Source organism: Salmo trutta, chromosome 5 (genome assembly GCF_901001165.1).
Source record: "Salmo trutta chromosome 5, fSalTru1.1, whole genome shotgun sequence".
Classification (NCBI taxonomy): Eukaryota; Metazoa; Chordata; class Actinopteri; order Salmoniformes; family Salmonidae; genus Salmo; species Salmo trutta.
In genome coordinates, this window is record NC_042961.1 from 51,073,921 (window position 1) to 51,096,483 (window position 22,563).

Here is a 22,563-nt window from a genome sequence, read left to right on the forward strand (position 1 = left end):
TTGAGTATTATGTTTCAGGCATAGCCACTGTAGAGTATGTGTGGATTAAAAGAGCCAATAAACAAAATGATAAATGATGTATTGTGGAGCCTACAGCCTCTCCAGGGTGCTGTTGGAGAGATGCATCTCTGCAGCGCTCCACCAACGTTCATTGAACAACATGATCTAACATAAATCATGTAGCAGATAGAGGATATGCTAGAAAGAATATGTGGCCTTTTCTGTATCCTACAGCCTGGAGATAAAATGTATGAAGATGTAGGACACTTTTACATCATGCAGGTTTCTCCGATCAAATAGGCTAACCTAAATGGCACTCAATCAAATAAAAATGAGCTGTCATGTTAACAACATATCCTAATAACAGGACAGGTCAAAGTAAAATGGACAATATGGAATGGACGATCACAACTGTTCTGCAGGAGTTTCACCCCATTGTCATGATCAGTGGTTTCAAGTTATTATCCATACATTTGACAAGCTGATCATAGCGAGAAAAAAAATACTTCTGCATTTCCTGCTGAGTAAACACATTGCAAATAGGCTTGTTATAACTCCTGATAAAGTTAGGTAGCTGGTGTTCAGAGCTGAAATAGACAAATTGATTAGTCACATTGAATCGAGCCTAATAAAGCCAATTTTACAAATGGTGGGCCAACCACATGGATGGTCATTCATAAAATTCCACTGGGGGCTGACAAGGTAGGCTACACCCCAGCAAGCATGAGACAACGTCTTTTGGATGACTTTTTTTGGTCTTGTCCGGACGTCGGTAGGCTTACCACATAGATGGGCATTCATAAAATTACATTTCAGGCAACATTGTAGGCTACACCTCTGTAAGGACGGACCAACGCTGATGCCTTTTGGACGTCTTTTGGGTGCAGTTCGGGAGAGGACTAGATTTCTACCTCCACTTTTGGTCCAGTCAGGACCAAATCTTAACCAATCATAGACTTCTATGTTTGGTTCAGATTTTGTTCGGTCTGGACCAGCCATGATTTGGCCCAAACATAGACCTCTATAAATCACTTATTTTCAACTTTCATTCAGAGCCGAAAATTAACCTGATTTCAACATTCGGAAAATACATATTTTCTAAATCTAAATTTCTAAATTCAATGTCCTGGAAAATATGCATTTTAAACATATGGAAAATACCTCACCGTTCATTCAGAACCTATATTGAACCTTTTGACGGATTGCCAGGGGCACACTCCAAACAGTCTGAGACATCAAACGAAGCGTAATCAAAAAGGGGATCATCTCGCTCTCCCAGAAGCTTGGCTGGTGCATAAAACCCCCAAATTCAAACAAAGGGTGTGATGTGTTTTCATAAAGCTTACTTGATTTTTATTTTTACTGCATTAGGGATAGCGTACACAGACGTTTCTGCTTTCTCCACTGTGTAGGTACAAATCTTTTTAATTCAAGACAGCATTTCTTGGGAACACAGACGAGCAACCCATGAGCAGCATGTGCTTCTGATCATTCCGCCAGATCAAAGGCAGTAGGGATGAACAGGTAGGGGATGTTCTCTTGATAAGTGTGTGATTTAGAAATGTTTTATGTCCTGCTAAGCATTCAAAATGTAACCAAAAAACAGTTAGGCTACTATTGTGTGTCAGGGAAAGTGTATGGAGTAAAAAATAGATAATTTTCTTTAGGAATGTAGTGAAGCAAAAGTTGTCATACATAAATAGTAAAGTAAAGATACTCCCAGAAAGTACTTAAGTAGTACTTTACACCACAGATACAGGCTATTGAGCCACTGACTTGCGATTCTTTCTGCGTTTGACAGCCAACAAGATCTGTCCCAGGATCCTGTCTCTGTTGTTCCTCATGTTGTCCTTGGCCTTCTTCAGGAGGTGTTCGATCTCAGACACATCGTAGTGCTGCTGGAACGTTGTGTACTTCTCTCTCTCCTTCTTAATCTCCTCCTCGCCTAGGAAGAGAACAGAGAACCTTACAACACAACTTTGAACATATAGAACACAGAGGGTTCTATTTACAGCTGGGGTGTTAAGCCGACGCTACTGTCAAATTTGTAGGTAAGTTTGCAATTTTGTCATGTAAAAACTGACCCACTGGCATTTTCCAGTCCTAACGTCCAGGTTCGGCAGTTGACCTGTCTTATATCAACTCCTTGCAATCAGATGGGAGGAGTGGAAATATTTGAGGTGTGTCCTCAGGCAGCGCTGATAGGGATATTTAAGACCAATCAAAAACTGTTTTTTGGTGTGACACACACTTCCCATATGCGCATGGAACAAGAGACTGTCGATAAAGGGTTTGACTCCTGAGACAGCTTGGAAATACATCTTAATCACCAAAACTTTATTAATATATGAAGTTTCAGAGGAATAAAACAGTGAGCTGACATTCCCTTTTATGTAGTAGTAGAATGTATGTAGTTCTGTCAGCTGTAATTGTCTTGTAATGTTTTGTATGCCGTATTTTATGTTTTGTGTGGACCCCAGGAAGAGTAGCTGTAGCTAATGAGGTTCATGATAAACATACTAAATACTAGTGACATCATAAAAAGCAGACAGTTGGTGCAGATAAACAAGAAAAGGACATGACACAGAGAAAAACAAAGAGACAGAAAATAAGAGAGAGGTCAGAATATGGTGTAGTCAGAGAGACAAGTATAAAAGACAGATAGACACTGACTACTATGATGACTACCACAGACCTTGGCAGTTCCGCAGGTTGAACAGGGGCATGTGCATGATGGTGGGCTCTTCAGGGCGTCGCCCCTCGAAAACGTAGCAGTCCTGAGGATGTTCTTTCTCCTTCCTCACACTCTCCTTCACTGGGGGAAAGGGGAGCTTCAGCTCATCTGCGTACTGTTTGGCACTAAACACCGTCTGTGAGGAGCAGGATCAGTAGTATGGTTATGTCAATGTCCTTCTACAAACCAGCCCCTAGTCCCTAATCCCTTGGCCCAACTTCCTAGTCACTACTCCCTAGCCCCTTCGTCCTAGTCACTATTCCCTAGACCCTACTCCCTAGGCCCTACTTCCTAATCCCTACTCCCTAGGTCAGGGGTGTCTCTCATTCCATGGCTGGCTGAGTGGCTGCGGGTTTTAGTTTTTCCTTTAAATTAAGACCTCCACAACCAGATGAAGGGAGTTCCTTACTAATTAGTGACCTTAATTTATCAATCAAGTACAATGATGGAGCGAAAACCCTTAGACACTCAGCCCTCCATGGAATGAGTTTGACACGTGCCCTAGGCCCTTCTTCCTAGTCACTACTCCCTAGAGAGAGAGCAAGAGAGGGGAGAGAGAGAGAGAGTCACTACTACCTAGGCACTTCATGTTCTTCTGAAAGGCTTTACTGGAATACACACACACACCTTCCATTTTAATCATACTGGATAGAAAGTTAATGAAACAGGAATAAGCCGTGTGTGTGTGTGTGTGTGTGTGTGTGTGTGTGTGTGTGTGTGTGTTTGCCTCAAAGGGGTCTCCCTCGCTGAAGTCCAAGGAGATGATGAGGTCAACCTCCCTGGATGTGCGCAGGACGGGGGGGTAGGGAGAATTGATCTTTAACCCAGCGTCTACCAGGTGAATCTTCTCTTTGGATGCCATTCTGCTCGGAACGTTAGTATCTGGGGAGATAGAGAGAGAGAGAGGGGGGGGTACATAAAAGGGGGGTACAGAGAAACGGTTGGTACATCGAGAGAGGGGTTAGAGAGAGAGAGAGAGGTAGAGAGAGAGAGAGAGAGAGGGGTAGAGAGAGAGAGGGGTAGGGAGAGAGGGGGTAGTAGAGAGAGAGGTGGAGAGAGAGGGGGGGGGTACAGAGAGAGGGGGGTAGAGAGACAGAGGGGGGTAGAGAGAGAGAGCAAGGTGGTAGAGGGAGCGAGGGGGTAGAGATTGAGATGGGGGTAGTGAGAGAGAGCGAGGGGTTAGAGAGAGAGCGAGGGGGTAGAGAGAGGGGGGTAGAGAGAGAGAGTGAGGGGGTAGAGAGAGAGAGACCGAGGAGAGAGAGAGAGAGAGAGAGAGAGAGAGAGAGAGAGAGAGACAGAGAGACAGAGAGAGAGAGAGAGAGAGAGAGAGAGAGAAAGTTTTGGCTCTCAGGAGACGACAGGCAATGTGCACTCTACCCACAAAATGACGTGGAAACTGAGCTGCAATTCCTAACTAGCTGCAATTCCTAATTCCTGACAATATTAGAGACACATATTTCCCTCAGATTACACAGATCCACAAAGAATTTGAACATAAACCCAATTTTGATAAACTCCCATATCTACTGGGTGAAATACCACAGTGTGCCATCAGAGCAGCAAGATGATTTTCTAAAAATGAAATTTCTAAAAACATGTTTTCACTTTCTTATGGGGTATTGTGTGCAGCTGGGTGAGGGGGGTGAAAATTCAAATCCTATTTGGAATTCATGCTGTAACAACAATGTGGAATAAGTCAAGGAGTAGGAATACTTTTGATAAGTGAAATAAATGATTATAAGTAAATGAATAAAGAATCCACTCTGAAACTTATCTAATTAGTAATTAGTATGTAGCATGTATAATGAATAATTAAAGTACTAATCGACAGGCCCATAAGGTCTAGTAGAGGCCCGGGACAAAATGTGTGTGTGTGTTTTAGTGGGCCTAAGATAACAACAAGTAGACTGTGCTTGACCCGGCAGCTGAGGAACTTGGAGTAACTTAGAGGAGAAAGGGAGTGACCCTCAAGGTTTCTCTAATCTCGGGGGAAAGGAACGGGCAGCGCTGGATAGTGATTAACGGTTGTGAGAACTCCGGGGAGGGATTCATACATCTACTCTTTGTGTGTATGTATGTGCGTAGGTTATCTACTGTTTGTGTGGAGGAGTGTGCGTAAGCGGAGAGAGAGGATAAAATTTACTTCTTTGTAATTTTGGGCAGAACGTTCTCTGAATAAACCGTACGAACCTTTTGCAGATGCTGAATCTTTGCCTAATTATTAACCCATTGTCTTACAAACCTTGGGGATTGGTCAAAGATTATTGATTGTTAATTTTTATCATTAGGATAGAAAATTCCTGACAACTTTCTGAATACCTTTTGCCACAAGAAAAGGGCAACCAGTGAAGAACAAACACAATAGTAAATACAACCCATATTTATGTTTATTTATTTTCCATTTTGTACTGTAGATGATAGAGAGAGCGAGGGACAGAGGGTAGAGCAAGAGAGGGGCACAGCGAGAGAGCTAAAGAGAACCACCCAAGAAAGCTGCTATTTTGGAGGGAAACATAAGATCCTGATGACTGATACTAGTTATGTTATCATGTTAGGATGAGGTCTGATGTTACTGTACCATGGATCTTGAAGAGGAAGTTGTACACGGTTCCCCATTCCCATTTTTGGACCAGAGGGAAAATGTTCTGCACAATCCACCAGTCTGGAGGAGACACACACACCAATTTCAAATTATTCATATTAACTGGTCAAAAATAATCTCTGTGATGGAGAGAGTATGTAGTCTGTTCTGTATCACACACACACACACACACACACACACACACACACACACACACACACACACACCTTCCATAGTAATCATACTGGATAGAAAGGTAATGAAAAAAACATTACCATCAGGGACCCAGGAGTTTGTTATTGACACCTTATCCTTCATTCCCGTTGTCACCATATACTTTGATTCATCTGCAGAGGCTAAAACAAGAAAGATTCCCTCATGGTCTGGCATGTAACACATGGTTTGAAAAAGCACGTGATAAAAATGAAGCTTCGGACGTCATTGATTTCATACTTTTGATAAAGTAATACACGCATCGGCACACTGCTTCAAAGTTAGCTGCTTAGAGACCTCGACACATGCCTCAGAGCTCCAGTATCAAACCTAACATCACTAGTTAAGGTTAAGCATTAACGTTGAGTGGTTAGGATTAGGATTAGGCATTAACTTTGAGTGGTTAGGATAAGAGTAAGTTGTAAGTGGAAGGTACTATCAAAAATGTGCATTAGCAACAAGAATTAGCAAAGAAAAACACTTAAAGGACTTTTGTCAAAATTGACCCGACGCTGATTTGAACTCCTGACGTTCAGGATTCAAGTCATTGTTGTACTCCTGCTCACCAACCCCAATCTAACACCTGGCAGGCCAATCTTCAGGATTCAAGTCATTGTTGTACTCCCGCTAACCAACCCCAATCTAACACCTGGCAGGCCAATCTTCAGGATTCAAGTCATTGTTGTACTCCCACTCACCAACCCCAATCTAACACCTGGCAGGCCAATCTTCAGGATTCAAGTCATTGTTGTACTCCCACTCACCAACCCCAATCTAACACCTGGCAGGCCAATCTTCAGGATTCAAGTCATTGTTGTACTCCCACTCACCAACCCCAATCTAACACCTGGCAGGCCAATCTTCCATATGTATCCCTCTTGTTATTGTCTGATACGTGCGTGCACACACATTAGCCAGTAACCACTATCGCGTACAGCAGGAACACGTATCCTGCTGTACATGATGCTGAACCACAGGGGGCTGGTGGCGGGAGAAATCGGATCATGGGTTCACTGTAATGGATGAAACGGATTGAGAAATCGTACTAAACACGTGTTTGATATGTGTTTGATACCGTTCCTCATGCCATTCCCAAGCATTACAATAAGCCGTCCTCTGAGTTCTCCCTCCACCAGCCTCCCCTATTGGAGCTGTACTAGATACAGATGTCCACTGTTTATAACTACCTAGTACCATAAACCCTCTTACACTAAGACCATATTACCACATAACCATACTGCATTATACATCCAGGTCCCCAAACCTTCTGTAAAATACTCCAAGGCATCAGCTCAGTGAACTAACAGGGTCTTGAGTCATGAAGCCAAAGTCAGGTAATAGAAGTGGTACTGTGGAAGTTAGTGTTACCTGAGCAGGTGCAGGGTCTAATGCCTCTAAGAATAAAAGTACTACATAGTGTTACCTGAGCAGGTGCAGGGTCTAATGCCTCTAAGAATAAAAGTACTACATAGTGTTACCTGAGCAGGTGCAGGGTCTAATGCCTCTAAGAATAAAAGTACTACATAGTGTTACCTGAGCAGGTGCAGGGTCTAATGCCTCTAAGAATAAAAGTACTACATAGTGTTACCTGAGCAGGTGCAGGGTCTAATGCCTCTAAGAATAAAAGTACTACATAGTGTTACCTGAGCAGGTGCAGGGTCTAATGCCTCTAAGAATAAAAGTACTACATAGTGTTACCTGAGCAGGTGCAGGGTCTAATGCCTCTAAGTATAAAAGTACTACATAGTGTTACCTGAGCAGGTGCAGGGTCTAATGCCTCTAAGAATAAAAGTACTACATAGTGTTACCTGAGCAGGTGCAGGGTCTAATGCCTCTAAGAATAAAAGTACTACATAGTGTTACCTGAGCAGGTGCAGGGTCTAATGCCTCTAAGAATAAAAGTACTACATAGTGTTACCTGAGCAGGTGCAGGGTCTAATGTCTCTAAGAATAAAAGTACTACATAGTGTTACCTGAGCAGGTGCAGGGTCTAATGCCTCTAAGAATAAAAGTACTACATAGTGTTACCTGAGCAGGTGCAGGGTCTAATGCCTCTAAGAATAAAAGTACTACATAGTGTTACCTGAGCAGGTGTAGGGTCTAATGCCTCTAAGAATAAAAGTACTACATAGTGTTACCTGAGCAGGTGCAGGGTCTAATGCCTCTAAGAATAAAAGTACTACATAGTGTTACCTGAGCAGGTGCAGGGTCTAATGCCTCTAAGAATAAAAGTACTACATAGTGTTACCTGAGCAGGTGCAGGGTCTAATGCCTCTAAGAATAAAAGTACTACATAGTGTTACCTGAGCAGGTGCAGGGTCTAATGCCTCTAAGAATAAAAGTACTACATAGTGTTACCTGAGCAGGTGCAGGGTCTAATGCCTCTAAGAATAAAAGTACTACATAGTGTTACCTGAGCAGGTGCAGGGTCTAATGCCTCTAAGAATAAAAGTACTACATAGTGTTACCTGAGCAGGTTCAGGGTCTAATGCCTCTAAGAATAAAAGTACTACATAGTGTTACCTGAGCAGGTGCAGGGTCTAATGCCTCTAAGAATAAAAGTACTACATAGTGTTACCTGAGCAGGTTCAGGGTCTAATGCCTCTAAGAATAAAAGTACTACATAGTGTTACCTGAGCAGGTGCAGGGTCTAATGCCTCTAAGAATAAAAGTACTACATAGTGTTACCTGAGCAGGTGCAGGGTCTAATGCCTCTAAGAATAAAAGTACTACATAGTTTTACCTGAGCAGGTGCAGGGTCTAATGCCTCTAAGAATAAAAGTACTACATAGTGTTACCTGAGCAGGTGCAGGGTCTAATGCCTCTAAGAATAAAAGTACTACATAGTGTTACCTGAGCAGGTGCAGGGTCTAATGCCTCTAAGAATAAAAGTACTACATAGTGTTACCTGAGCAGGTGCAGGGTCTAATGCCTCTAAGAATCAAAGTACTGCATAGTGTTACCTGAGCAGGTGCAGGGTCTAATGCCTCTAAGAATCAAAGTACTACATAGTGTTACCTGAGCAGGTGCAGGGTCTAATGCCTCTAAGAATCAAAGTACTACATAGTGTTACCTGAGCACGTGCAGGGTCTAATGCCTCTAAGAATAAAAGTACTACATAGTGTTACCTGAGCAGGTGCAGGGTCTAATGCCTCTAAGTATAAAAGTACTACATAGTGTTACCTGAGCAGGTGCAGGGTCTAATGCCTCTAAGAATAAAAGTACTACATAGTGTTACCTGAGCTGGTGCAGGGTCTAATGCCTCTAAGTATAAAAGTACTACATAGTGTTACCTGAGTAGGTGCAGGGTCTAATGCCTCTAAGAATAAAAGTACTACATAGTGTTACCTGAGCAGGTGCAGGGTCTAATGCCTCTAAGAATAAAAGTACTACATAGTGTTACCTGAGCAGGTGCAGGGTCTAATGCCTCTAAGAATAAAAGTACTACATAGTGTTACCTGAGCAGGTGCAGGGTCTAATGCCTCTAAGAATAAAAGTACTACATAGTGTTACCTGAGCAGGTGCAGGGTCTAATGCCTCTAAGAATCAAAGTACTACATAGTGTTACCTGAGCAGGTGCAGGGTCTAATGCCTCTAAGAATAAAAGTACTACATAGTGTTACCTGAGTAGGTGCAGGGTCTAATGCCTCTAAGTATGAAAGTACTACATAGTGTTACCTGAGTAGGTGCAGGGTCTAATGCCTCTAAGAATAAAAGTACTACATAGTGTTACCTGAGCAGGTGCAGGGTCTAATGCCTCTAAGTATAAAAGTACTACATAGTGTTACCTGAGTAGGTGCAGGGTCTAATGCCTCTAAGTATAAAAGTACTACATAGTGTTACCTGAGCAGGTGCAGGGTCTAATGCCTCTAAGTATAAAAGTACTACATAGTGTTACCTGAGCAGGTGCAGGGTCTAATGCCTCTAAGTATAAAAGTACTACATAGTGTTACCTGAGTAGGTGCAGGGTCTAATGCCTCTAAGTATAAAAGTACTACATAGTGTTACCTGAGCAGGTGCAGGGTCTAATGCCTCTAAGTATAAAAGTACTACATAGTGTTACCTGAGCAGGTGCAGGGTCTAATGCCTCTAAGTATAAAAGTACTACATAGTGTTACCTGAGCAGGTGCAGGGTCTAATGCCTCTAAGTATAAAAGTACTACATAGTGTTACCTGAGTAGGTGCAGGGTCTAATGCCTCTAAGTATAAAAGTACTACATAGTGTTACCTGAGCAGGTGCAGGGTCTAATGCCTCTAAGAATAAAAGTACTACATAGTGTTACCTACCTATAAAGGGTTCTTCAGTTGTCTCTGTGGGAGAACCCTTTGATAACCCGTTTGGGTTTCATGTAGAACCATTTTAAGTTCCATTTCGAACCTTTTCCACAGAAGGTTATGAATGGAACTTAATGGGGTTCGACAGTACATGGACCCCATAAAGGTTCTTCAAAGTGTTCTCCCAGCCAGCCAGACCAAAAATATTTTTGGATCCGCTGTAGTTCAATGGTTTAACCTAGTGTTGGAGTAATATAATGCCATTGTTACCGTTGCAGGTGCAGCGCTGGTCCTTCCAGTCTTTTGTCCAGCTGTCTGAGGTGAGGATGAGCTCCAGACTGACTGTCTCTATGAACTTCTTTCTCTCCTCCAGGCTGGTTCTCTTCCAGCTCTCAGAGTCCATGTTCCACAGCATCTCACCCTTACTGCTCACATGACCTAGAGTCATTATGCACATCATCACTAAGGTCATGATAATGGTGTCTTTTTGTTTGTTTGTGTGTGTGTGTGTGTGTGTGTGTGTGTGTGTGTGTGTGTGTGTGTGTGTGTGTGTGTGTGTGTGTGTGTGTGCGTGCGTGCGTGCGTGCGTGCGTGCGTGCGTGCGTGCGTGTGTGTGTTTGTGTGTGTGTGTTTGTGCCTGAGCATGTGTGTGTGGATATGTGTGTGTGTCTCACCTTCCAGTAGCTGTCTTAGTGTGGTGATGACTTTCCATGTCTTCAGTGGATCTGGGTCCTCAGCATTCACCATCAGCTCAGACACACACCTCACCACTTGGGAGGGCACACACTCACACACCTTTACCTTCCTGCTTCCACCAACCATATTCATGTTCTCTTTCAACATCATGCTGTCCTGCCCTGCAGAACAAAAAAGGTTGGTCAGGTGTAGTGGAGGGGATTTGGAAACACAACCTCCTCTGATGATGAGGTAACCCTGTCTGAGACATGTAAATCTCAAGTGTCGTCCTTGGTTCTTGAGGATGTCCTCTTGGCCTATTCCATTCCAGCCATTACAATGAGCCTGACCTCCTATAGCTTCTCCCACCAGCCTCATCTGGTCCATGTATCTCCCTTCACCGGCTGGAAGGCGGTTTTATCCAATCAGCATTCAGGATTAGGCCCACCCGTTGTAAAATGTCTACTATTGTCATGTAGTTTGTCTATTATACAACGGGTGGGTCTAATTATGAATGCTGAATGGTTAAAACCACATTCCAGGCAGTGTCTATTCCACAAATTACCACTGGCCAAGTCTATGCCGGTGGTCTTAAAATGCCTAATCTTAAAATGCCTATTTACTCTGTTCCATCTGACTGCACATTCCACTGTCTCATCAGCCCAGCCAGGCAATTTATAAACTTGATCTCCACTATAAAAGTTTAGTTTTCAACAGCAGGGATTTGTATAAACCTCACTGTCTATCTCTGACATTTTCAACATTGTTTCAATATTCAATCTCCAGCTGTCCCATAATAATGAACGTGTCGGTTGTTGGGACGAGACAGACAGACAGGGAGTGTTTCCCCGCCAGTCTAAATCATGAACCAGTATTATTTGTATGGATATATACAAAGAAATGTAAATTGAAAACAGGTCAAATGAAATGAAATGCAGATAGTTTGCAGTCTTTCCAGCTTCAGATTGAAGTGATTGTGTTAGCTGTGCGAGGTCAGTACAGGTGCATCAAAGCTGGGACCGAGAGACTAAACAGCCATCACTAACATAAAGAGGCTGCTGCCAGCATACAGACTCAAATCACTGGCCACTTTAATAAATGGATTTAATAAAGGTATCAATAGTCACTTTAAATAATGCCACTTTAATAATGTTTACATATCCTACATTACTCATCTCATATGTATATACTGTATTTTATACCATCTACTGCATCTTGCCTATGCCGCACGGCCATCGCTCATCCATATATTTATATGTACATATTCTTATTCCATCCCTTTACATTTGTATGTATAAGGTAGTCGTTGTGATTCTGTTAGATTACTTGTTAGATGTTACTGCACTGTCAGAACTAGAAGCACAAGCATTTCGCTACACTCACATTAACATTTGCTAACCATGTGCATGTGACAAACAACATTTTATTTGATCCAAATAAATGTCACTAGGAAACAGCTTAAACAAATGCAAATGCAGCTACTTTTCTGTTACTCTGGCTGTACTTTTTGATTTGACTGTAAGTTAGCGTAGCTGGCTAGCTAGCAAGAAATAAGAAAGTTCCCAGCCAATTTGGCAATGGAACATTTAGATCGAACGACCAACTGGCTTGGGTAGAAACTCTAGATTTGTGTTGGGACTATATCTTCTGGAAGGATGAAATAGTTTGAATAAATTCATCAAAATAATGTTTAATGAAAATATGTCAATCATTATATGAATATGTTGGTAACCCATTGTATAAAAGTGATAATGCCCTCGTGTCACGACTTCCATCGAAGTCGGTTCCTCTCCTTGATCGGGCGGTGCTGGGCGGTCGGCGTCACAGGTCTTCTAGCCATTGTCGATACACTTTTCATTTTCCATTTGTTTTGTCTTGTTTTCCTACACACCTGGTTCTCATTTTCCCTCATTAAGTGTTCTGTACTTAACCCTCTGTTCCCCCCATGTCTTTGTGCGGAATTGTTTGTTGTAAGTGCTTGTGCACTTGTTTACTGGTGTGTGTTGGGTTTTGTACCCATATTGGTTATTCATTTATGCCGTTGGTTTGGATATTAAACTGCTCCGGCTATTACCTAGTTCTGCTCTCCTGCATCTGACTTCACTGCCACCAGTTACGCACCCCTCTACAGAACTCCGCACCAATTATGGAGTCAGCAGGAGCAGGTGCCCCTGGAATGGAGATCGAGGAGCGCGTCCAGGAACACACAGCGATGCTCCACCATCTCGGCGCCGCCATGGACCGCGTCGTCCAAGCTATGGACCGATGGGAGAGACGGAGAGTTCCTCCAGCACCTCCACCAGCACAACAGGGGCCTCCACTACTCACTCCCCCTGCACCCGGTTCCAGTGGGATTCGCCTCACCCTCCCCGGGGAGTACGATGGGACGGCTGCCCGCTGCCAGGGTTTCCTGTTACAGTTGGAGTTATACCTGGCAACCTTCAGGCCGTGAGAGGGTGTCCGCCCTCGTCTCGTGCCTCACCGGGAAAGCCCTGGAGTGGGCCAACGCCGTGTGGAGAGAGGGAGATGCGGCTTTGGACCAGTTTGAGGAGTTCACCCGGCAGTCTTCAACCACCCGCCCGAGGGTAGAGCGGCGGGTGAACGCCTCTAAGTGAAGTTAGGAGGCGGCAGAATGCACAGAACAAAGCAGCAAGGAATGTTATGGTTCTTCTGTTGCAGTCATGCGCAATGTTCTTGGTTGGTCATCAATCGACAAGATAATTGAAAAAAAATGCTTATTTTATTTTATAACATACATCATTTAAAACGGCCAAGTTCTATTCACAACGGTATTCAGTTGGTAAGAGACAGACTTTCCGTAAATACTAGTAATAGATTGTCCGCCATTTATGCGTTATCCAGACAGAAAAGAGAAATGGGCAAAAGAACATTTCGATTTAGAGCAATAAATAAATTGAAAAAATTAACTGAGTAAACGAGAAACCTTTCAATATATACATTCAAACATTATTTTTAAACGATTTGAATATAATACATAGAAATGTTGTGGTCCTATAGTAGATGAAGAATCAATATTTTTTAGATTGAGTACTTATTGGGTCATTATGTTAGTATATTATCTATGATTGTAATAGGGTGTTATATGTGAAAATGTGTTCGTATTATAAATTGTATTTTAATGTTTAAGGACTCTTGGAAGATTAGTCCAAATGGGGACTAAAAGAGATCCAAATAAAATGAAATGAAATCAATCTTCCATCTGAGGCAGGGGACGAGGAGCGTCCAAGAGTTCGCCCTGGAGTTTCGGACCCTGGCTGCCAGCGCGGGATGGAACGACAGGGCCCTGATCGACCATTATCGCTGCAGTCTGTGCGAGGATGACCGTCGGGAGTTGGCCTGCAGAGACACCACCCTCACGTTCGACCAGCTGGTGGACCTGTCCATCCGGCTGGACAACCTGCTGGCTAACCGCGAACGTTCAAATCGGGGTCTGTTGGTTCCATCCCCCGGCACCCCCTCTCCGATACCCATGGAGCTGGGAGGGACGGTGTGCAGGGAGACCGGAGGGGATTCCTGCTCGTGCACCATCTGTGGCCGCAGAGGTCACACTGCCGTTCGGTGCCGGGCTGGTTCCTCTAGGTATCGAGGCAGCAGGCAGGGCGCTCTGGCGTCACCCCAGGTGAGCCAGCACCATTCTCACCCAAAGCCCTCTGTTGCACATATGTTTGTGTATGTCACTTTTCCTGAGTTTTCCCCGCATTCCCAGCATAAGGAGCTCATTGATTCAGGCGCGACTGGGAATTTTATAGATAGATCGTTCGCACATAACTTTAGGGATCACCATTTTTCCCGTGGCTGTGCCCTTCCCCGTTCACGCATTAGATAGTCGACCATTAGGGTCAGGGTTAATTAGGGAGGCCACCGCTCCTCTGGGTATGGTGACGCAGGGGGATCACAAGGAGAGAATTAGTCTCTTCCTTATTGACTCTCCTGCGTTTCCTGTGGTGCTAGGCCTACCCTGGTTAGCTTGTCATGACCCCACTGTTTCTTGGCCACAGAGGGCTCTCACAGGGTGGTCGCGAGAGTGCTCAGGGAGGGGTTTAGGGGTTTCCGTTGGTGCTACTACGGTGGAAAGACCAGGTCTCCACCGTGCGCATTCCCCATGAATATGCTAAAAAAGAAGGCAAAAAAAAAAAAAGAAGGCGACTCAATTACCACCCCATCGACGGGGCGATAAATCTCCTGGTAGATGCTGCACTTCCCAGGAGTCACGTGAGTCCCCTCTCACAGGCGGAGACGGTGGCTATGGAGACATATGTCTCTGAATCCCTGCATCAGGGTTACATTCGGTCCTCCACTTCACCCGTCTCCTCGAGTTTCTTTTTTGTGAAGAAGAAGGAGGGAGGCCTGCGCCCGTGTATTGACTATCGGGGTCTGAACCAGATCACTGTGTGGTATAGCTACCCGCTACCGCTCATAGCCACAGCGATTGTGTCAATGCACGGGGCGCGCATCCTCACCAAACTAGATCTCAGGAGCGCTTACAACCTGGTGCGTATCCGGGAGGGAGATGAGTGGAAGACAGCTTTCAGTACCACCTCAGGGCACTATGAGTACCTCGTCATGCCGTACGGGTTGATGAATGTGCCATCAGTCTTCCAGGCCTTTGTAGATGAGATTTTCAGGGACCTGCACGGGCAGGGTGTAGTGGTGTATATTGATGACATTCTGATATACTCCGCTACACGCACCGAGCATGTGTCCCTGGTGCGCAGGGTGCTTGGTCGCCTGTTGGAGCATGACCTATACGTCAAGGCTGAGAAGTGCCTGTTCTTCCAGCAGTCCGTCTCCTTCCTAGGGTACCGCATTTCCACCTGGAGAGTGACCGCATTTCAGCCGTGCGTAATTGGCCGACTCCCACCACGGTAAAGGAGGTGCAGCGGTTCTTAGGGTTTGCCAACTACTACAGGAGGTTTATCCGGGGTTTTGGTCAGGTAGCGGCTCCCATTACCTCACTGCTGAAGGGGGGCCCGGTACGTTTGCAGTGGTCGGCTGAGGCGGACAGGGCTTTTGGTCACCTGAGGACTCTTTTTACCTTGGCCCCCGTACTGGCCCATCTGAATCCCTCTTTGGCGTTCATAGTGGAGGTGGACGCGTCCGAGGCTGGGATAGGAGCTATGCTCGCTCAGCGCTCGGGTACGCCACCGAAGCTCCGCCCCTGTGCTTTCTTCTCGAAGAAGCTCAGCCCGGCGGAGTTAAACTATGATGTGGGGGACCGGGAGCTGCTGGATGTTGTCAAGGCTCTGAAGGCGTGGAGACATTGGCTTGAGGGGGCTAAACACCCTTTTCTCATCTGGACTGACCACCGCAACCTGGAGTACATCCGGGCAGCAAGGAGACTGAACGATCACCAGGCAAGGTGGGCCATGTTTTTCACCCGTTTTGTTTTCACACTTTCTTACAGACCAGGTTCCCAGAACATGAAGGCAGACACACTGTCCCGGCTGTATGACAAAGAGGAGCGGCCCATGGATCCCACTCCCATGCTCCCAGCCTCCTGCCTGGAGGCACCGGTATGGTGGGAGCTGGACGGGGACATTGAGCAGGCGTTATGTGCAGAGCCCGCTCCCCTCCAGTGTCCCGCTGGGCGTCTGTACGTTCCGTCTGCTGTCCGTGACCGGCTGATCTATTGGGCCCACACGTCACCTTCCTCTGGTAATCCAGGCATCGGTCTGGCGGGGCGCGGTCTGAGCGGGAATTACTGGTGGCCCACTTTGGCTAAGGATGTTAGGGTTTATGTTTCCTCTTGCTTGGTGTGCGCGCAGTGTAAGGCACCTAGGCACCTGCCCAGAGTTAAGTTACACCCCTTACCCATTCCACAACGGCCATGGTCGCACCTGTCATTCGATTTCCTGACCGATCTCCCCCCATCACAGGGAAACACCACGATCCTGGTCGTTGTGTATCGTTTCTCTAAGTCCTGCCATCTCCTCCCTTTGCCCGGTCTCCCTACGGTCCTACAGACTTTGGAGGCCCTGTTTACACACGTCTTCCGGCACTACGGGGTGCCTGAGGATATAGTGTCTGATCGGGGTCCCCAGTTCACGTCGAGGGTCTGGAGGGCGTTCATGGAACGTCTGGGGGTCTCGATCAGCCTTACCTCGGGTTTTCACCCCGAGAGTAACGGGCAGGTGGAGAGAGTTAACCAGGATGTGGGTAGGTTTCTGAGGTCTTACTGCCAGGACCGGCCGGGGGACTTGACGGCATTTGTGCCCTGGGCAGAGATGGCCCAGAACTCGCTCCGCCACTCCTCCACTAACATCTCCCCCTTCCAGTGCATACTGGGGTATCAACCGGTTCTAGCTCCTTGGCATCAGAGTCAGACCGAGGCTCCTGCGATGGACGACTGGTTCCCGCGTGTGGAGGAGACATGGGACGCCGCTCATGTTCACCTTCAACACGCCGTCACCGCAGTGAGGCCCAGTGTTCGCGCCGGGGGACCGGGTTTGGCTCTCGACCCGAAACCTGTCCCTCCGCCTGCCCTGCCGGAAGCTGGGTCAGTGGTTTGTGGGGCCATTTAAAGTCCTGAGGAGACTGAACTAGGTGAGTTACAGTTTACAGCTTCCCCCCGATTACTGTATTAACCCCTCGTTCCATGTGTCTCTCCTCAGGCCGGTGGTGGCTGGTCCGCTCAAGGAGTCTGAGGTGCGGGAGGTTCCTCCGCCCCCTCTGGATTTTGAGGGGGCCCCGGCATACTCCGTTCGATCCATATTGGATTCGAGGCGTCGGGCAAGGGGCCTTCCGTACCTCGTGGACTGGGAGGGGTACGGTCCGGAGGAGAGATGCTGGGTTCCGGTGGAGGACATGTTGGACCCTTCAATGCTGCGGGAGTTCCACCGTCTTCGTCCGGATCGCCCTGCACCTCGCCCTCCAGTTCGTCCTCGAGGCCGGTGTCGGCGCGCAGCTGGAGCCGCGCGTTAAGGGGGGGGGTAATGTCACAACTTCCACCGAAGTCGGTTCCTCTCCTTGTTCGGGCGGCACTCGGCGTCACCGGTCTTCTAGCCATCGTTGATCCACTTTTCATTTTCCATTTGTTTTGTCTTGTTTTCCTACACACCTAGTTATCATTTTCCCTCATTAAGTGTTGTGTATTTAACCCTCTGTTCCCCCCATGTCTTTGTGCGGAATTGTTTGTTGTAAGTGCTTGTACACTTGTTTACTTGTGTGCGTTGGGTTTTGTACCCATATTGGTTATTACTTTATGCCGTTGGTTTGGATATTAAACTGCTCCAGCTATTACCTAGTTTTGCTCTCGTGCGTCTGACTTCACTGCCACCAATTACGCACCCCTCTACACCTCGACTTTGTCTCGAGCCTAACAACACCCAAAGACCGGCTTCTCGGTATTGCCCTGTAGATTATTGCCAAGTATTGACCTGTAGATTGTTGTCTAGATTGTCCTGTGGATTATTGTCTAGTATTGTCCTGTAGTTTATGGTCTAGTTTTGTCCTGTAGTTTATTGTCTAGTATTGTCCTGTAGATTATTGTCTAGTATTGTCCTGTAGTTTATGGTCTAGTATTGTCCTGTAGTTTATGGTCTAGTATTGTCCTGTAGTTTATTGTGTACTATTGTTTGTGTTTCTTTTTGATTGAAAGTGTGTCTTCGTTGTTGTTATATCTTTGTGTTTCTGTACTGGGTCTGTTCCTGGGTTGTATTGTACATACAGTCACTATGTTAATTTTCTTTCTTTCTTATTGACTTATCTTTTGTATTTTGTCTCTCTATTGTTGTCTTTGATGGGTGTTTTATCATCTGGATGGGTGGGGGGAAGGGGAGGGGTGAAAGACTACCTTAGTGCAAGAAGTTAACTCTTACCTGATTTTGAACCTTTCTTGTCACCTAAAGATATGGTAAAGAAAAAATTAAATAACATTATTTATTACAAATGAACTCAAAGGGAACATTGTATTAATGATTTAAAATACAAAACGTACAATCCTAAACACTAGCCTTGCAGGCTAGCTAGCATGCTGTACTGTAACTTACCTCCAAATAAGTCCCAGATCTTTTTTACTACCTCAGAATTGCTAATCTGCCTGTTTGCAATGGTACTCCCACAGATACCTGCACAACAACAACAAACAAACAATAAATTGATGTGTGAGTGTGTGTGCGCGCACATTTGCGTGTGTTTGCATTCCACGTTTGCATTCCCCACCTTGCAGCAGAACCATGTCCATTTCCTTCCTCTTCTCTCTCACAATCCCGCCTTCAAACTGGCTCCCAAGACAGGAAGTGGGGACGAAAGCGCCCAATCCAGAGAAGCCGCTCTCGTGGGGGGTCATCTCAAACCACACCCCTACAGAAAACAGTGGGGGGAAATTATCTGAAATGACACCCTATTCACAATATAGTGCACTGCTTCTAAACAGAGCCCAAATGGGACTCAGCCAAATGCTTGGCTTGCTTTTTGGGCGTCTATAGTAGAGTGTTTGTTCATATTGTATTCATTGTTTATATTGTTAGTGTTTTAGAATCAGAACAATACAGAGACAATTGTCTTTGTAAAAAGCACTATACAAATATATTTGATTGATTCATTGATTCATTGACTGATGCTGCTTTCACTGTGCACTCAAAACTAGGAAACTCTAGGAAACTCTAGGAAACTAGGAAATGTTCAGAATTTCCTAGTTTGCATGAACCCTGCATAAGAGTCACCTTTAGTGTCATCCTGTCTGTGGCAGTCCAGTTCTATGGCGCTGTAGATGGGGTAGGGTTTGATGATTGTCCTGTGAGCATCTTCAGAGAGACAGCGAGTGTTCATCTGATACAGGAAAGAGAGAGAACAATGGGGAAGAGACGGGATAGAGACAGGGGAAGAAAGGGAGAGAGATGGGGGGAGAGATGGGGGAGAGATTTTCATCCCAAAAGAGGCAGACACACAGATGCACACACTGGCAGACAGACAAATAGACACAAACACACACTAGCAGACAGACAGATAGACAGACAGACACACACTAACATATACTGACCTCTTTCATAAAATAGGAGGCAATGAATGCGCCCCAGAAGTCAGTGAGGTTGAAGTCCTGGTTTTGTTCTTTCCTCAATTTCAGCCACGCCACAACTTTGCTCAAGCCCACCGTAGGACCCTTCAGCCTCTTTATCACCTCATCACAACGTTCACTCAACGACAAGGATGGATCGCTGTACAGGGTTGACATGCACCTGTGTGTGTGTCAGTGATTGGGTGAGTGAGTAAGAGGGTGTGAGAGAGAGATACCTCATTTGTTTCAGCACATTCAAAATTAACTTTCCTGCTAAGAATAATAGTGTGTGTGTGTGTGTGTGTGTGTGTGTGTGTGTATGTATATATATATATATATATATATATATACCAGGTGGTGCCTGACACCCCACACATGTAGAGGAGGCTGCCCAGCAGGTTGTCCTGTACCAGCTGATGCAGAGATCCCAGCATGCCCACTGCTGCCCTCTCTCCTCCACCTGACCCCAGCAACGCTATGTTAGGAACATGCTTCTGAGAAATGGGGAGAGAGAGGGGAGGAAAGAGAGAGATATAGAGACGACGAAAGACAGAAAGAGAGAGAAGCAGAGCGGGGGGAGAGAGAGATATCAAATCTAGAGAATATCACATCAGTGTCCCATCATACATGGTTATATATAAGAGAGAAAGGGGGAGCTGGAGACATGGGAGTGGGGGAGGGGGATCCATATGTAGTTGGCTGTGGAGACAGGAAGGAGTTAGAGAAAGAGTATGTGTGCAAGACTGAGTTATTGAAAGATAGAGAAGACAGGACCACCCACCAGTTCACAGGAGATACCCTGATCTTTCAGCCACTTCTTAATCAGAGTCTTCCTCAACGTCACGTATGTTCTCTCTTCATCATTGATGGAGTGAGACAGACGCACAGTCTGACAGAATGAATGAAAGAGACAGAAAAAAGTATGTGTACAGGATATTATTTCATAATGATATCATTTGGTGAACTAGTGTTGATAGCTAAGGAAAAATATTTTATTTGATGTCTTTAATTGAGCGATAACACTTCTAAAGTAACATGGCATTTCAATTAAATGTTATTTGAAGATAAATTAAACATCATTCTGACAGCGTATACTCTTACTTTGTCAGAAAAGTATATTTTGATCCTTAATTCTGGATGCATATTTTTAGCTATGCATTACAGTACAGTGTGGTTTAATGCAGACTAATGTCATCCTCATATTCTGATGAGTTTCTTGCCTTATGAGTGTTTACACTGTACATAAACATAGTGAAGTAAGTTTCCTTCCATTATGATACAATTTGGTAAACTTAGTATTGACAGCAACAGAAAACGCATTTCAATAAGAAGGTATTTTATAATATTGTGTGGTTTATTTCAGACAAATGTCCTTCTCTATATTGTGATGATGAGTTTCTTACCTCAGGAATATCTGTTTGTTTCGACATTGTTCTCTCTGAGTCCACTTAAACAGATCCTTTAAACACAAACCAATCCCTTGGTTTTTATGCAAGTCATAGGGTCAGAAAACTCTTGTTGAGAAAATAAATAAATAATAATAACATTACTGTGATTGTCAATTACTCTAAATGATCACATTTGGGTCCAAGGACTTATAGTACTCAGTTGAAACCCAAAGACACTCTAATATAATTGTTTTCATGTCCTAAACACATCTATCAATCTGACTTCAAAACTAGCAGCCAAAGACTCAAGACTGATTTGAATAAAGGTCACCTGCAACATTCTATTACACAACTATCAATCAAATTTATTCATATTACACTTTTTACAAAGACAGATTGTCACAAAGGGTTTTACAACAATTTCATATATATATATAATCAATAAAATAACAAAACTAAACACAAACGCTACATGCAGTGTTTAGACAGAGAAGTCTTATCAGAGATGTATAGTGTAGTACAGCAGACTAGTCCAGTCTTAATCTTCACCTCCAGTTGATCTCCTCTTGATCTCCACACTCTAGTCCCATCCTCTGTCATCTTATATAGGCCCAGTCACACACACACACACACACACACACACACACACACAGACACACACACACACACACACACACACACACACACACACACACACACACACACACACACACACACACACACACACACACACACACACACACACACACGCTGGGAGTGACAGATACTGGGATAATATGCAGGAGACACCTAACTGTTGCTCAGTACACATAATTAGTGACACTTCCTTGGGGAACTGGAGTGGTAGGATTTTTTGGGGCTGATTTTCTTATACTGAACAATACCAGTAGACCGACACCTATGTCCATTTAACGTTCGCTTGTACCAACATGAAATGTCACTTGCCTCATCATTTTTTTAATGTCACTCAATCCTCAGTGTCACTCAGCCTTACTGATGTACATTAGATGCTGCTACAGTATATACAGTATTTGCCCTGACTGCTATGTAAATACTGTGTCTGTTTTTGTCATGTTGTCATGCTACTTTGTGATTTGTGAATATCCTCAATGACTGGGCCACAAACAACAATGTTAACATTGGAGCACATGCGAATAAGACTTGATTTATGTGTGCCGAAAGTCTCATTGTTTTCTAATTGTCTCATTTAATTATGAAGTGATCAGGGGTGAAAGTAGAATTAATTACCTCCCGGTATGGGACCTCTGTGTGCTCGCACTTGTCAAACAATCACTTCAAAGGTCTCCTTTACTAGGCTACCCACACACGTTCACCTTTAATAGGCTACCCACACACGTTCACCTTTACTAGACTACCCACGCACGTTCACCTTTACTAGGCTACCCACACACGTTCACCTTTACTAGGCTACCCACGCACGTTCACCTTTACTAGGCTACCCACACACGTTCACCTTTACTAGGCTACCCACACACGTTCACCTTTACTAGGCTACCCACACACGTTCACCTTTACTAGGCTACCCACACACGTTCACCTTTACTAGGCTACCCACACACGTCACCTTTACTAGGCTACCCACACACGTTCACCTTTACTAGGCTATCCACACACGTTCACCTTTACTAGGCTACCCCCACACGTTCATCCACTACCAACA

The 22,563-nt window shown here is 44.9% G+C and overlaps 1 protein-coding gene across 1 annotated transcript; it reads right to left on the reverse strand.

The window, feature by feature from the left end:
- Positions 1-1,323: 1,323 nt before the first annotated feature.
- On the reverse strand, positions 1,324-20,953 carry LOC115194416 (cytosolic phospholipase A2 gamma-like). The gene is made up of 15 exons (XM_029754101.1): positions 20,898-20,953; positions 20,276-20,383; positions 19,846-19,988; positions 19,480-19,675; positions 19,163-19,268; positions 18,660-18,800; positions 18,488-18,565; positions 18,317-18,340; positions 10,478-10,660; positions 10,074-10,241; positions 5,591-5,671; positions 5,313-5,396; positions 3,462-3,616; positions 2,696-2,870; positions 1,324-1,945 (listed from the first exon to the last, which is right to left on the reverse strand). The coding sequence occupies exons 1-15, from the start codon at positions 20,922-20,924 to the stop codon at positions 1,761-1,763; spliced, it is 1,854 nt and encodes a 617-aa protein (XP_029609961.1). The 5' UTR covers positions 20,925-20,953; the 3' UTR covers positions 1,324-1,760.
- Between the last annotated feature and the right edge of the window lie 1,610 nt (positions 20,954-22,563).